The sequence below is a fragment of the Trachymyrmex septentrionalis genome, unplaced genomic scaffold, assembly GCF_001594115.1.
Source record: "Trachymyrmex septentrionalis isolate Tsep2-gDNA-1 unplaced genomic scaffold, Tsep1.0 scaffold147, whole genome shotgun sequence".
NCBI classification, from domain to species: Eukaryota; Metazoa; Arthropoda; class Insecta; order Hymenoptera; family Formicidae; genus Trachymyrmex; species Trachymyrmex septentrionalis.
Genome location: NW_017304620.1, coordinates 109,381 through 123,847, shown reverse-complemented (window position 1 = coordinate 123,847; position 14,467 = coordinate 109,381). Strand labels below are relative to the sequence as shown.

The 14,467-nt window shown below is 33.6% G+C and overlaps 1 protein-coding gene across 1 annotated transcript in view; it reads right to left on the bottom strand.

The window, feature by feature from the left end:
* Positions 1-965: 965 nt before the first annotated feature.
* The window catches only part of LOC108745694 (paired box protein Pax-1), a 121,896-nt gene continuing 108,394 nt past the window's right edge, over positions 966-14,467 (bottom strand). The window contains exon 3 of the mRNA XM_018481992.1: positions 966-1,432. Coding sequence (XP_018337494.1) covers positions 966-1,432 — 467 coding nt within the window. The remainder of the gene's footprint in view (positions 1,433-14,467) is intronic.

Below are 14,467 nucleotides of genomic sequence, written 5' to 3'. Positions count from 1 at the left end.
TGTAATTGAGCTGAACTAATAAAATCCTTACAAAAAATCTCTTATTTTTGTTGCCGCAAACATAGGCTTGGGATATCAGTTTAAGAATTAAATAGAGACGGCAACGAATTAAGTGCTTAAGAGCGACAGAAATCTTAATCCGACCATGCACACAATATAGATGATACAGATTTATAAGGTAACAATTTAATGTAAAAACCAATCAATTTATTCGTGATAAGTACAATAATAAAATGGTAAAAATTACAAAATTTAATATATCTTCTTTATTGCAACGATATTAACTATCTTTTAAAGACAGAATAAGTAACTATAGGCACATTTGTGTGAGTTACAGTTGCAATGTAATAGATGCGTTATAAAATTCAATGCATACTTTTAGGTGATGCGTATCTTTGAGCAGTCTTATCATACCCTGCATAGTAAATTTACTACAGGATATTTATAATATAGATATTCTCACGTAAAATTAAAAAATGGAAAATTGATATAACTTATTGCAGATTATTATTAATAAGTCATTTATAATTTCTAAATGGGATAGGAAACTTAATAATAAATATTATTCCGTAATAATGAAATTATTATTTTAAGAAATAATATTTAAACATAAGTATAAACTTCCATAATCTAAGTTTTTGATAGTTTTGTCTTTAAACAAAAATTTTATATATTTATTGTTTTTACAGATCTATGGAAATTTCTTTTTTATATAAAGAAATAATTACTTTTTATGTTTGATAAAAATAATTTCAAAATACGTTTTTCAAATATATTGAAATGTCTCCTCTGTCACCCATAATGACTTTATATCATTTATCATTTTTACTTAAAATATATTTTAATACAAAAGTCTTTTTAGCACTGTAAGACATAAAAGTATATTTGGAAAACTTAATAACATACAGAAAATGAAAACGTTAATTATTGGATGATTTCTAATTCATAAAATAATGTTATTTTATCTAATTGCAAGGGCTGGTTGGATGGTTTGTTGTTCCTGACTGCAACATAATAGCTTGTACAGAAAGTGTAGATGATATGGTTGCTGCTGTCACAGCATCTGTACGATGATGGTGATGATGATACAGCGCTGATGCGTAATACTGTTGATGATGTGCTAGATGAGGATGATGATGGTGAAGATAACTGCCCGATATTCTATGATCATTATTATTTTCATTATTATCATTGTTAACAGAATTGTCATCACGACGGTTGTGATGATGATTGTTATTGATCGTGGAGCATAATGACGAAGTTGGTGAAGAAGACGACGAGTTCTGTACATTACAACTATTAGCCAGAATGTCATGTACAGTATGAGGACTCGGCCATTGCAAAGAGTTGTTGATAGTTGTTTGATGTCCATCATTATCATGTATTGCTGGAGGAGACGATGATGACAGTTTACTCCCCGATGATGGTCCAACTAGAAATGCAATAATATCAAATAAGTAGAATGAGCTTTTTAACTCTCTACCAGTAACGTGGAATCATTTATGGCATGTTAACTTTTTAATTGTGAATTTAAAAAAACGAATAGATATGGGATTCGGTATCATCTCCTAAATAAACTTAATAATGTTGAGATTATGTACAAAAATGTCAATATCTAGTTGTTTGTTTCGTTGCAAGGACAAATAGAAGTCTTGCCTGTGCCCTCATAAGAGAACGTGCTACATTGCAAAAGTGATATAAAAAAACTAACATTATTAGTCAAAAAATCACATTTACAATAAGCATTGTTGTGTCTGCCGAGTGAATCGTAACTTTCCCGAAGATACGCTTTCGTAATACTCACGCAATAAATAAATACGTTTCTATGAAAGAAACTTTATTTGCAATCGGTACAATCGGTCTGTCAAAAACAGTTTTCATTTCAACAAAATTCTTTCGATCGATCTTCGTTTCTATTTCAATCAACTTTACCTCATTGTTCAGCTGACAAAGCATCCGAATACGGGACACGAAGAGTAGTCGCAACTTCCTCTATTTCTCTCGAGTTGTCCCAACAACTGAAGTCATTCTGGTCATGGATTCCCTTTCGTGCTGCTTTATTCTAACTTGGACTGCTGTCACAAAATTTTGAGCAGTATATCACGAATTTTATTGAATCCACAGGATCTCCCAGATCTTCCATTTATGTCTTGGGCTCTTGTCTCTTGAATTTTCGGAAAAGGGAAAGATCCAACCATTAAAAAAACTCTCTAATCCTCGTCTCGGCATTTGCCCAAAATTCCACGGAAAAACCACGTATCATAAACAATCGTGGGCGAAACAGTCTTCTGAGATAGATTTTCCGATTTTAATATTCATATTTCTTTCTCAATATTCTCTAATACTCTAATATTTTTCCTTTTTTTTTTCTTAAATAAAACATTATTTAAGTTTTGCTTTGCCTTTGTCCCAATGAAATGAAGATATTTTTTCCTTTATAAAAAAAAACGTTAGTTTTCTTTCTTGTTAACACCCGTGCGTTATCTTTTTAAACTTGTTAAATTTTTTCATTTGTACGTCACGTGATTTTTACGTTTATGCGTTCCGGCGAGCGATGAGTTTCTCTCGGTAAGAGATAGAAAGTGAAGAGCTGAACAAAGCGAACAAAGAGAGTTCAGTACGTTTCCGTAGCTGAGTTGAGTTAATTGTAAGAACGAATCAATAATAAAGACGACATTTATTAGATTATTCGGAAAGTAATTTCGTTTTTTCTTATGAAAATGAAAGACGATTTTCAATCAGACGCGTGTCAAATGATCATGAACGGTCGAATTCGATAAATTTAATCTCTCAGCGATCTCACGAGTTGTCATTCGCCGGTTTGCATCAATTAATGCCTTTATTGTGTCTTTATCAGCTTCAACTGGCCTTCCAGAACGTGGTGCATCTTCAACATCAAAATTGCCGGATCGAAATTTTGCAAACCAGTTTTGGCACTGGCGTTCTGTCAATACATCTTCTCCATACACATCGGATAATTTTTTCTTGCTTGAACAGCATTTTTACCTTTTAGATAGTAAAAAAGTAAAATATGCCGAAAATGCTGCTTTTAACTTTCCATATTTGATAGGGCACCAACCACAAACTACTGCGAATCAATCGAATTTTTTTCACAAGCAAGCCTTGCTATATCAGCTGTCAAAATATATAATGATTATACGGCTTAAGTGTGAAGTTGGCTGTGAAAAAATACAATAAGTCCTCTGTTGGGAAAAAACGAAATTACTTTCCGAACAACCTAATATATTAACTAGTAACAGTTTTCTTTTGTCATCCCAAACATTGGTTCTTCGATCTGGATTCCACGTGCAGATAACGTTCAGATTTAGTATTGATCTTATTCAAACTACGAGCAACTCTGAATTCCGAGAGTGTGATAACAGAGTTAAAGATAACAGGGTTAAATCAAAGATTGCCGATCTACTCAAGACACGAGGCTATACAAAGGCTAAACCCAGTGAGAAATGATCAAATCGATGTCGATTCAACATCAAAATTATCAAATCGATTCGAATTAACGAGATTGAGAACGAATTGGAATCAATAAAAGTCAGCAATGAGACTGGCATTGAATTTGACAAAGAGCAAGCCAAAGCGAAATTAAAAAACTGGAAAAAGCATATCGCGAGTGATTGAGGCTATCCAAAGACAATTACTGAAGAAATCAGGTGAGATTTTCGCAGAAAGTACAATGGAGGAAGAACACATGGAAATATCTTTGTTGAAAGGTATTTTGCGATAAAGACTACATTAAAATGATTTATCAAGCAGACGTTCCTTTTCCAAGAAAGACACTGCATCGCAGAATATTGATGTGATCACAAAATTATTATAATTACAAATCAAATTGATACAACAATTATGATGCGTAAGTTCAGGCCGATGCTTCAGTCGTGACACAATCGAAAGAAAACGAGGCGTTAGCGACTACTTTTGCCCGGCAAACGGATATTCTAGATCGTGTGGTGAATGTCGTAGGGCCAGTTAACATAGGCACCAAAGTCAAATTACCTACTATCAAACTCCCGCATTTCAAGCAAGATTGAAGAGTGGAAATACTTTTCGGATAACTTTTACTTTTTATATATATAAAATATATAAAACAAAATATATATAATATATAAAATATATATATAAAACAAAGCACATATATCCAATATCGAAAAGTTTCATTATTCAGTTTCATTATTACTTTCTGATAATGCCACGAAAATTATCGAATTGATTGAATTAACGGAACAAAATTACACAACGATATAGAAAATATTGCAGCAAAGGTATGACAAGTCACTTAAGAAAGAACATTCAATTTTTTTCATTTATTATATTATTCGCGATGCTGACTATAATTAAAGGATCCACAAGAGCACTTCGAGAATCAGTTGATTATATTTCCAAGCATTTGTGAATATTAAAGGTTTTAAAATCACCTACGAATACTCGATTTCGATAAGAAAATTCGTCCAGAATACATTCTTCTCGAATCTTAATTATATACAATGGAAAAATTCCGAAAATTTATACAAACGAAAACTTCCCAATTTCTTTAACAACAATTTCTTTCTTATGTGCAGGGCTTTAAAATACACGCCCGCGAAGTATAAAACGTGACACTTTATGTTAAAAGAAAAACTTTTTCCTTTTGCAAAATTGCGTCTGACAAGTAATTTTTGCAGGAGAGTAGGTTGAAGATAGCGAATAAGCACTCTGGTTATATGGCGCTCAGAGTCAGCGCACGCTCTTCGTTTACTTGTACCAAATCCTTGGCTAGTAATCATAAGTAATTTTAAGATACTAATATGGCTTTGTTATGATTAGTTTACAACTGCTTAAGTATATACTTAAGGCATTCTTAAATTATAAGAATTAACTACGAATACTGGACCATGATCTTTCTCTGTATTACTAATTATAATCAAAATTATTATTTAAATATTTAAGAAAATATATATCTGAATTCATCTGTGTTATTTTCATTATAAAACCAGGAATCACCACTATAAAATTTTAAAATTTATACTTCAATTTTAGTAAGCTGATTCTTTATTCTGCATTGAAAATAACAAGATCTCCAAATATATTTATTTTCTTAAACATTATAAATGATTAAATCAATGCAAATTGCATTTTATGAAACATACAACATGTTAGAAACGGTTTTATGATTCTTTTAAAAATCTCTTTTAAATATTTTTATAACAATTATTTACAATGTATTAAAGGGATAATTTTATAATAATTATTTATTTTAAAAAAATGTGAATCTTTATTTTTTGTACCGAAACAATTTTTATTTTTTTAAGAATTTTTTCTAATTCTCTATAGAGATGATTGTTTTAGGTCAGTATTTTTGCTTGAAATTGAAATGTATCAGTATTCATGTCCATTACCGTTCCTACTCCTCACTTCATTGCTGTCGTGTCGTAGCGCATGATACTCGATCTCATGAACGACTCTAGTCTGAAATCATTAAAGTTTTTGACCTATGTCTTTCACTATATTTAAGAGTGTTCTACAAGTATTACTATTATAAGATACTATTATTAATAGCAATACTAGACCGATTCTAACCCGGGTCTTCTTAGGGCAGCGCGGGGCGCAGGGGATACTCGTAGGCGCGGGGGGAAAGACGTGGGGGAAAAAGCGCGGAGAGTACTCATAGGCGTGGAGGAAGGCGCGGGAAGTCCCGGCGGCATTGCTGTAATAAGACCCCGGTCGGTTGATTACATAAACAAGTGTATGAGGATTGCATGAATAATGCGTTTCTTATTTTTTTCATCCGCCGCTGCCGCCGCCGCCCTCCCCAAAAATGCATCGGTGATAAAGGCTTACCGCATACACTTACAGCATATGCTTACCATCTCTCTCCCTTTTGTTTCGTCATCTTACCCGCTGCGTCGTCGCTCCCGTTGTATCTTCTTCTCGCGCGCAAAAATATTTTATCATACGTTTTTTATTTGATAATTTAAATAGAGAGAACGCTTAATACGGTCATGACCGTCCGTCGCAGTACCGTTGAGCGCGAAGATGCTGGCGGCACACGTAATATAATAGCGATAATAAGAAAGGAATAAATAATGTCATACACCCAGATATATAGTTTAAATATGCGTTTACTTTTATATAACGTAATTTTACAATATATAGCTCTTATTATATAGTCCTTACAATATTTATAAGCAGGATCTTAATTTAATTTAATTAATTTCAAACCGAATTTTAAGCACTTGCTTCCGATTAGCAATAAAATATACATTTACTTTTCACACTGTTTACAATATTATCTAAAGCACAAACTATTAATTCACATTCCATATTTGATTGTTTTATTATAAATTTTGCGCAAAAAGTCTACAGCATTACATTTATCGATAATACAATTTTCACCTAAAAGTGTTACAAAATATTTAAATTTGTTATTGACGATATACGTATACTGGCACAGCTCAGAGAATACATTCTCGACGCAATGTTTGAGTTCGAACATGAAGAGCACGGTTGACGATTTTATATACAGACATGTTTCATGCAATATTAATTTGACCACATTCACATCACGCATTTTTACGATTTCTCACTAGATCTTGGACCGATAATGATGAAGGTGCAATTGATTGCACGAACCGTTCAATATCCGCGCGTCTTTCGATGAAAGCCTGCTACATTTCACGAGGTAAGATTATGTTGTTACCTTGGTTGTCGCCAATTGCAATTTTCCACAAAAGACACAGGTCCCACGACGATTCCGACATCTAGGTATTTGTAAGTTGTAGAAGTAAGAGTAAATCTTCTTCCCAATATATACGAGGTGTATAACGGGGTTTATTACAAGAAGACGCTCTACAGAAGAAAGTATAATATATATGTGTATATATATATGTGTATATATATATATATATATATATATATATATATATATATATATAATAGAGAAAAAAGGAAAAACAGATAAACTGTAGAGAAAAGGTATAAAAAAAATTATAAAATAAAAACTTACTGTTTATAAAACTCTTCATCTTGAATAGGAACGTAAAATCTCATGGAATCGTACATGCTTGGAAAGCGTTGCAGTAGCGGTCCGTTTGAACGACTGATGTAGTAACATTGCCTGAGCTCTTTCTAAGTTTCGTCCCCTCCATCACATTTCTTTAGGGATGTATATGGAATTGTTCAACCAACACAAATGAGAGATAAAAAATGCAAGCTCCGACATACGACAGCTTTGTTAGTGTAATAAAAGATTTTTTTAAGGACATTCGACGTATTAATACGACATATTTCGCGATAACATCATGAATTTAATTAATTTTGATACATTGCGACGTTGCCAAATTGCATGCATAATGATATAAAATTTAAAGATTGAGATGCATTGCGACGTTGCCAAATAGTACGCATAATGATATATGTCCCACCCGTTGTAGTCCTACGCTCGCCATAGTATTCATGCTCTCTCTCTCTCTCTCTCTTACCCATCGTGGTCTTATACTTATCATAGTATTCACGCTCTCTCTTCTTCTCGTTATATTCTCTTCCACATTCTTTTTTCTTCTTACTCACAATTTTATTAAATAAATATAGTATTTGTTTATATCATATTATATAATTCTAAACCACCGAATAGAGGCAGGGAAAAAGGAGACCGAAAATAATTTAAAAAATTCAGTAAAATGTTTAAATATCATATTATACATTTTTATAAAACATTAATTTATTTCTTACTTTAAATGTAACGCAGTATATACAATTTCATCTGAAGCGCACATTACTCTTTCACACTCCATGATTGAAGTTTCATCATAAACTTCACGCAATCATTTAATATATCACATTTATTGTTAATACAATTTTGGCGTATAGTAGTCACAAATTGTTGATATATATCCTCTTTCGCACGCGATTATATTAAAAAGATATGGTATTCATTTTATGACTTTTATGATGCGATTTTACAATAGAATGATACGAGTACAATTTTAATAATATTTTAATAGAGTATAAGTCAATTAGCCGGCCGCGCTTTCTTATTAAGTAATTTATTATCACGAAGATATGAAGAAGGAATGAAGAGATTAGAGAAAAGATAAATTTCAATCAAAGAAATATGTACATTTTTTAATATAGAATTGTTTATCTAATTTTTAATGCATTATGTGCATTATAATTTAAATCATAAATTATATTGTACATGATGCATTAAAAATAATTTAAATCATAAATTATATAGGAACTTATATAGGAAATTATATAGGAACGTTCAGCTATTTGTATTACATTACTAAAAATATTATTATAATTATTTAGTTGTTAAATTAAAATCATTGCTAAGTCATATCATTAAAAAATCGTTAACCAAATACTATAAATAAAATTGTGAGTAAGAAGAAAAAAGAATGTGGAAGAGAATATAACGAGAAGAAGAGAGAGCGTGAATACTATGATAAGTATAAGACCACGATGGGTAAGAGAGAGAGAGAGAGAGAGCATGAATACTATGGCGAGCGTAGGACTACAACGGGTGGGACATATATCATTATGCGTACTATTTGGCAACGTCGCAATGCATCTCAATCTTTAAATTTTATATCATTATGCATGCAATTTGGCAACGTCGCAATGTATCAAAATTAATTAAATTCATGATGTTATCGCGAAATATGTCGTATTAATACGTCGAATGTCCTTAAAAAAATCTTTTATTACACTAACAAAGCTGTCGTATGTCGGAGCTTGCATTTTTTATCTCTCATTTGTGTTGGTTGAACAATTCCATATACATCCCTAAAGAAATGTGATGGAGGGGACGAAACTTAGAAAGAGCTCAGGCAATGTTACTACATCAGTCGTTCAAACGGACCGCTACTGCAACGCTTTCCAAGCATGTACGATTCCATGAGATTTTACGTTCCTATTCAAGATGAAGAGTTTTATAAACAGTAAGTTTTTATTTTATAATTTTTTTTATACCTTTTCTCTACAGTTTATCTGTTTTTCCTTTTTTCTCTATTATATATATATATATATATATATATATATATATATATATATATACACATATATATATACACATATATATTATACTTTCTTCTGTAGAGCGTCTTCTTGTAATAAACCCCGTTATACACCTCGTATATATTGGGAAGAAGATTTACTCTTACTTCTACAACTTACAAATACCTAGATGTCGGAATCGTCGTGGGACCTGTGTCTTTTGTGGAAAATTGCAATTGGCGACAACCAAGGTAACAACATAATCTTACCTCGTGAAATGTAGCAGGCTTTCATCGAAAGACGCGCGGATATTGAACGGTTCGTGCAATCAATTGCACCTTCATCATTATCGGTCCAAGATCTAGTGAGAAATCGTAAAAATGCGTGATGTGAATGTGGTCAAATTAATATTGCATGAAACATGTCTGTATATAAAATCGTCAACCGTGCTCTTCATGTTCGAACTCAAACATTGCGTCGAGAATGTATTCTCTGAGCTGTGCCAGTATACGTATATCGTCAATAACAAATTTAAATATTTTGTAACACTTTTAGGTGAAAATTGTATTATCGATAAATGTAATGCTGTAGACTTTTTGCGCAAAATTTATAATAAAACAATCAAATATGGAATGTGAATTAATAGTTTGTGCTTTAGATAATATTGTAAACAGTGTGAAAAGTAAATGTATATTTTATTGCTAATCGGAAGCAAGTGCTTAAAATTCGGTTTGAAATTAATTAAATTAAATTAAGATCCTGCTTATAAATATTGTAAGGACTATATAATAAGAGCTATATATTGTAAAATTACGTTATATAAAAGTAAACGCATATTTAAACTATATATCTGGGTGTATGACATTATTTATTCCTTTCTTATTATCGCTATTATATTACGTGTGCCGCCAGCATCTTCGCGCTCAACGGTACTGCGACGGACGGTCATGACCGTATTAAGCGTTCTCTCTATTTAAATTATCAAATAAAAAACGTATGATAAAATATTTTTGCGCGCGAGAAGAAGATACAACGGGAGCGACGACGCAGCGGGTAAGATGACGAAACAAAAGGGAGAGAGATGGTAAGCATATGCTGTAAGTGTATGCGGTAAGCCTTTATCACCGATGCATTTTTGGGGAGGGCGGCGGCGGCAGCGGCGGATGAAAAAAATAAGAAACGCATTATTCATGCAATCCTCATACACTTGTTTATGTAATCAACCGACCGGGGTCTTATTACAGCGATGCCGCCGGGACTTCCCGCGCCTTCCCCCCCTCTCCCTCGCCTTCCTCCGCGCCTGCGAGTACTCCCCGCTCCGCGCTCCCCTCTAGCCCAATGGGTTAGGACTGGCCTAGTATTGCTATTATTCATGATATATTTAACTATAGAAATACGAGAAAAAGAGAATAACAAAATATTTTTAAACATAGTGGAAAGCACAAGTAAAAAACTTTTAACGATTTCAAACTAATGTCGTCTCAGACGGAGCGTCGCACGCTATGACAAAACAGCAATCAAGAAAAGAGTAGGAACGGTAATAGGTGTGATCTCGATAATCGATTTCAAATCAAAAAACATCTTGGACAGCTCTATTTTAAGAAATATAATACGGAAAAAGATTATAATCCAGTATTCATAATTGATTTTTATGGTTAAGACTTAAGCAATAATAAATTGATCATAACAAAGCCGTATTAGTATCTTAAAATATTAATTATGAATATTAGCTAAGCATTACAAGTAACCAAGGAGCGCGCACCGATCTTGAGCGCCACATAGACCAGAGCGCATATTCGCTAACTTCAGCCTGCTCTCCTGCAAAAACTATTTGTCAGACGCAATTTTACAAAAAGAAAAAGTTGTATCTTTTAACGTGAAGTATCACGTTTTGTACTTTGCAAACGCAAATTTTGAAACACCCTGTATATTTAACATAGATTTCTTTCTTTGGTCAGGTAATATTGTAACAATGCCCCTCCCCTCTTCTTCCCCATCGTTCTCAGCTGACCAACCGATTATGTATCAGGATTGATAAAAAACATGTTTTAAATGTATTTTAAACAGTTTTAAATATGCTTAATTGATGTTTTTAATATATTTTAAATATGTTTTTTTTTATATAAAATAGTACTGTTTAAAACTGTCTTACAATGTGTTTTTTGCTTCCTATTTCTTGCTTTTTGCTATTTTTTACATCTTGTCTTTTTGCTTCTTATCTGGTTTTTTTGTTTTATATCGCCCGAGATAAAAGTTAACGAACTTTGAAAGAAACAAAAAATACTTAGCAAAAAATATAATTATCGATAAACGGTTGTAAAAGAAAAAAAAGTAAAAGGTAAAAAACAAGAAACAGGAAACAAAGAGCACATTGTAGAATAGGCTTAAATCATATTAGAAGCATCAAAAACGTATTTAAGAAAAAACATATGTTTTATTCTTAAAAAAAACATTAGTTTTTACTAATTCTGTTCTATATAGAAGGTTCGTAATAACCTCCGCTCCGAAAATATCCGAATCGCGCCGAATACCATCGAGCATATTATCGTGTAAAAATCGATTCGCGTGCGTCGTGGGGTAAAGCTGGCTATCGAAAAACCCTGGAAAATAATTCAACGCCGAAAAATACACGATTGCGTGAAAAAAAGGCCTACTCTGATCTAAATCCTTTTCCAGAGCAATCCGAATCTCCAAAAATTTGATCCAGATTCTACTAATAGCGAGTACTGAGAAAAGGGGGTAAAGCGTACTCTATCTCCGCTGAGTATTCTCAGCAGTCGGCGAGCCAGCCTGACTCATTTTCCTGTATCAAAGAAAAAAACAAGGTAGAACATTCTTTGCTTCGATCAAGCGTTCTTGGTAGCAACTTATCTTTCTACAGGTTTTGACAAGAAAACAGAAGTTAAGTGTTCTCCATCTTTACCAAGCGTTTTTGGTAGCCTCTGCTATGTATTATTACGAGGGCAAGTCAATAAGTTTTTAGAAAAACATAGTAAAACAGTTTTTTTTGATCGATTCATTTTTATTTCTCAATATAGTCTGCACAATACACTTGATCCAACGATTCTTTAACTTTTTCAAGCCGTCCGAATAATATGATTTGTCCAACCCTTCAAAACAAGCCTCTGTTTCGGCGATGAGCTGCTCACTGGTGATGAATCTCTTTCCTCCGAACCATTTCTTTAGATTTGAAAACAGGAAATAGTCGCAGGGGTCTAATCTGGCGAATATGCTGGATGGGTAACAGGAAAACAATTTGTAGCGGAATTCGTTGAATTTGGCCATCGGTGCCGGGCACGTGTGAACCCGTGCATTGTCTTAATGGAAGAGCACTTTCTTCTTCGCCAAATCCGGAACGTTTTTTCTTTAAAATATTGTTGAAACGATCCAATAAGGCTACGTAGTAATCGCCATTGATCATTTGCTTCGACGGAAGGTAATCAATATGAATTATACCGCGTGCATCTTAAAAAACTATTACCTTTCCGGCCGACTTTACGGTCTTCACCTTCTTCGGAGCTGGTTCACCCGGTGAAGCCCATTGTTTTGACTGTTCTTTCATCTCGGGTGTGAAGTAATGGATCCATGTTTTGTCTACAGTAATGAATCGATGCAGAAATTCATCTGGATTACGTTGAAACATCTCCAAACATTGTTTTAAAATCGTCACACGGTCGCGCTTATGGCCACAGTGATCAAACACGGCACCCATCTTGCCGATAGCTTTTTCATACCCAATTGTTCGTGCAAAATTGAAATCACTGTGCCATGTGATATGCCTGTGGCCTCAACAAACTCGCGCACTTTCACTCGTCAATCAGTCAAAACAATATCGTGAACTTTATCGATAATTTCTGGCGTAGAAGCCTCAATTGGACGTCTCGAACGAGGTACATGTGGATGTACGACCACGTTTAAATTCATTCACCCAATTGTATATAGTCGCAAACGCTGGTGCAGATGTGTTATGAACATTATCCAACTCGGCTTTGATTTCTTTCGGTGTTAAGCCTTTCATATGTAGATATGTGTTTGATCACTGCACAAAACTCGTTTTTTTCCAATTTGCAAAAAATACAAAGGTTGTTCGCTTTAATCGTCTACAGAAATGAAACCACGCGATGAATTCCGTTTAAAATTTGACAGTAATCAGCTGAAAGATGCTACTTGTCAAAAAGTAATGTGACATGACACTAAGAGAGCCCTCTGACAGATTTTCTAAGAACTTATTGACTTGCCCTCGTAGCGCAGGAGCAGCTTAGCTATTGCAACCTGTACGCCTGTGCATTTGCGCGAATTCGCGTTACACTATTCCATGCGTTCGTATTCTGAATGGTATACACACGTCGTGATATCGCGTTTTACGAATCAGAGTCGCACAACGCCTGACTTCATCGCGCTCGACGAATTAGCATCACCTATAGTCGCACTCATTTCCGCAGACCACGATCCGACCGCACCACAAACTTCAAAACTTATGTGCATCACCTCCAGATTAGTATTTTTTGTTATTATCGATTGATACACGTACTTCACACAAATATACCGCGATCTCGTACATCCGACACATATACAAACACGTTTATATTCTATTATGTACTTTATATTACTGTAGCTTATTTGAGAATATTTAATAAATTCTTTTCTATATTGATACTAAACTTGATGTATTATATTCTGTTAACATTCGCTCCCCCCTTCTCTCTCTCTCCCCCCTCTTCCTCTCCCCCTTCCCCTCTCTCTCCCCCTTCCCCCCTCTCTCCCCCTTCCTCTCCCCCCTGCAAGTCAAATCTTATTCTCAAAATCTTCCGATGAACTAATTCGCAAATAAAATTAACGCGAATTAATTTTCCTATTTTCTTATTAATTTTAAAGCAATATTTTCTCTTCCAAATTCATCCTACTAAGCTTGATTAAGGCTCACAAGTTACGGTTAACTCTTAACCAAGATCTAACTTATTCATTGTCTCTTTCCAATTCTAGAATTGGAAAAAGATGAGAAAAAAATTAAACCTGTTAAGAGTTAACCGTGAGTTATGGACCTCGGCCTTACCCGAGATTTCCTCAATAAACAAAGAACATTCTGATCGAAAATGTCCTTCGACACTGCACTGCTAACATTTTCTCTATTTCCCTTTGCGAAAATTTAGTCTTAAAAAGTATGAATTTTTCTCAAATTTTTTTGAATTTTTAACATTCCTTCTCCTCGTTTCAAATTTTTCTTCCGGTTCTTTTTCCGTTTGAATCTGAAATTTCCATGATTATATTCTTGATTTTGTGTGAAGCTATTCTTTTAAATAACCTTTACTGTCATAGTCCTCTTAAATAACGGCCCTCAAAGATATTAATTGTAATATCCGTAATTTAATGAAACCGTAAACATTGCGATAAATTGCACACACGCAATTTTGTCTGTTATTTAGTTTAAAACAAAAGACTACTTTCGTTAATATTAATAGCCTTTTACTTAATCAAT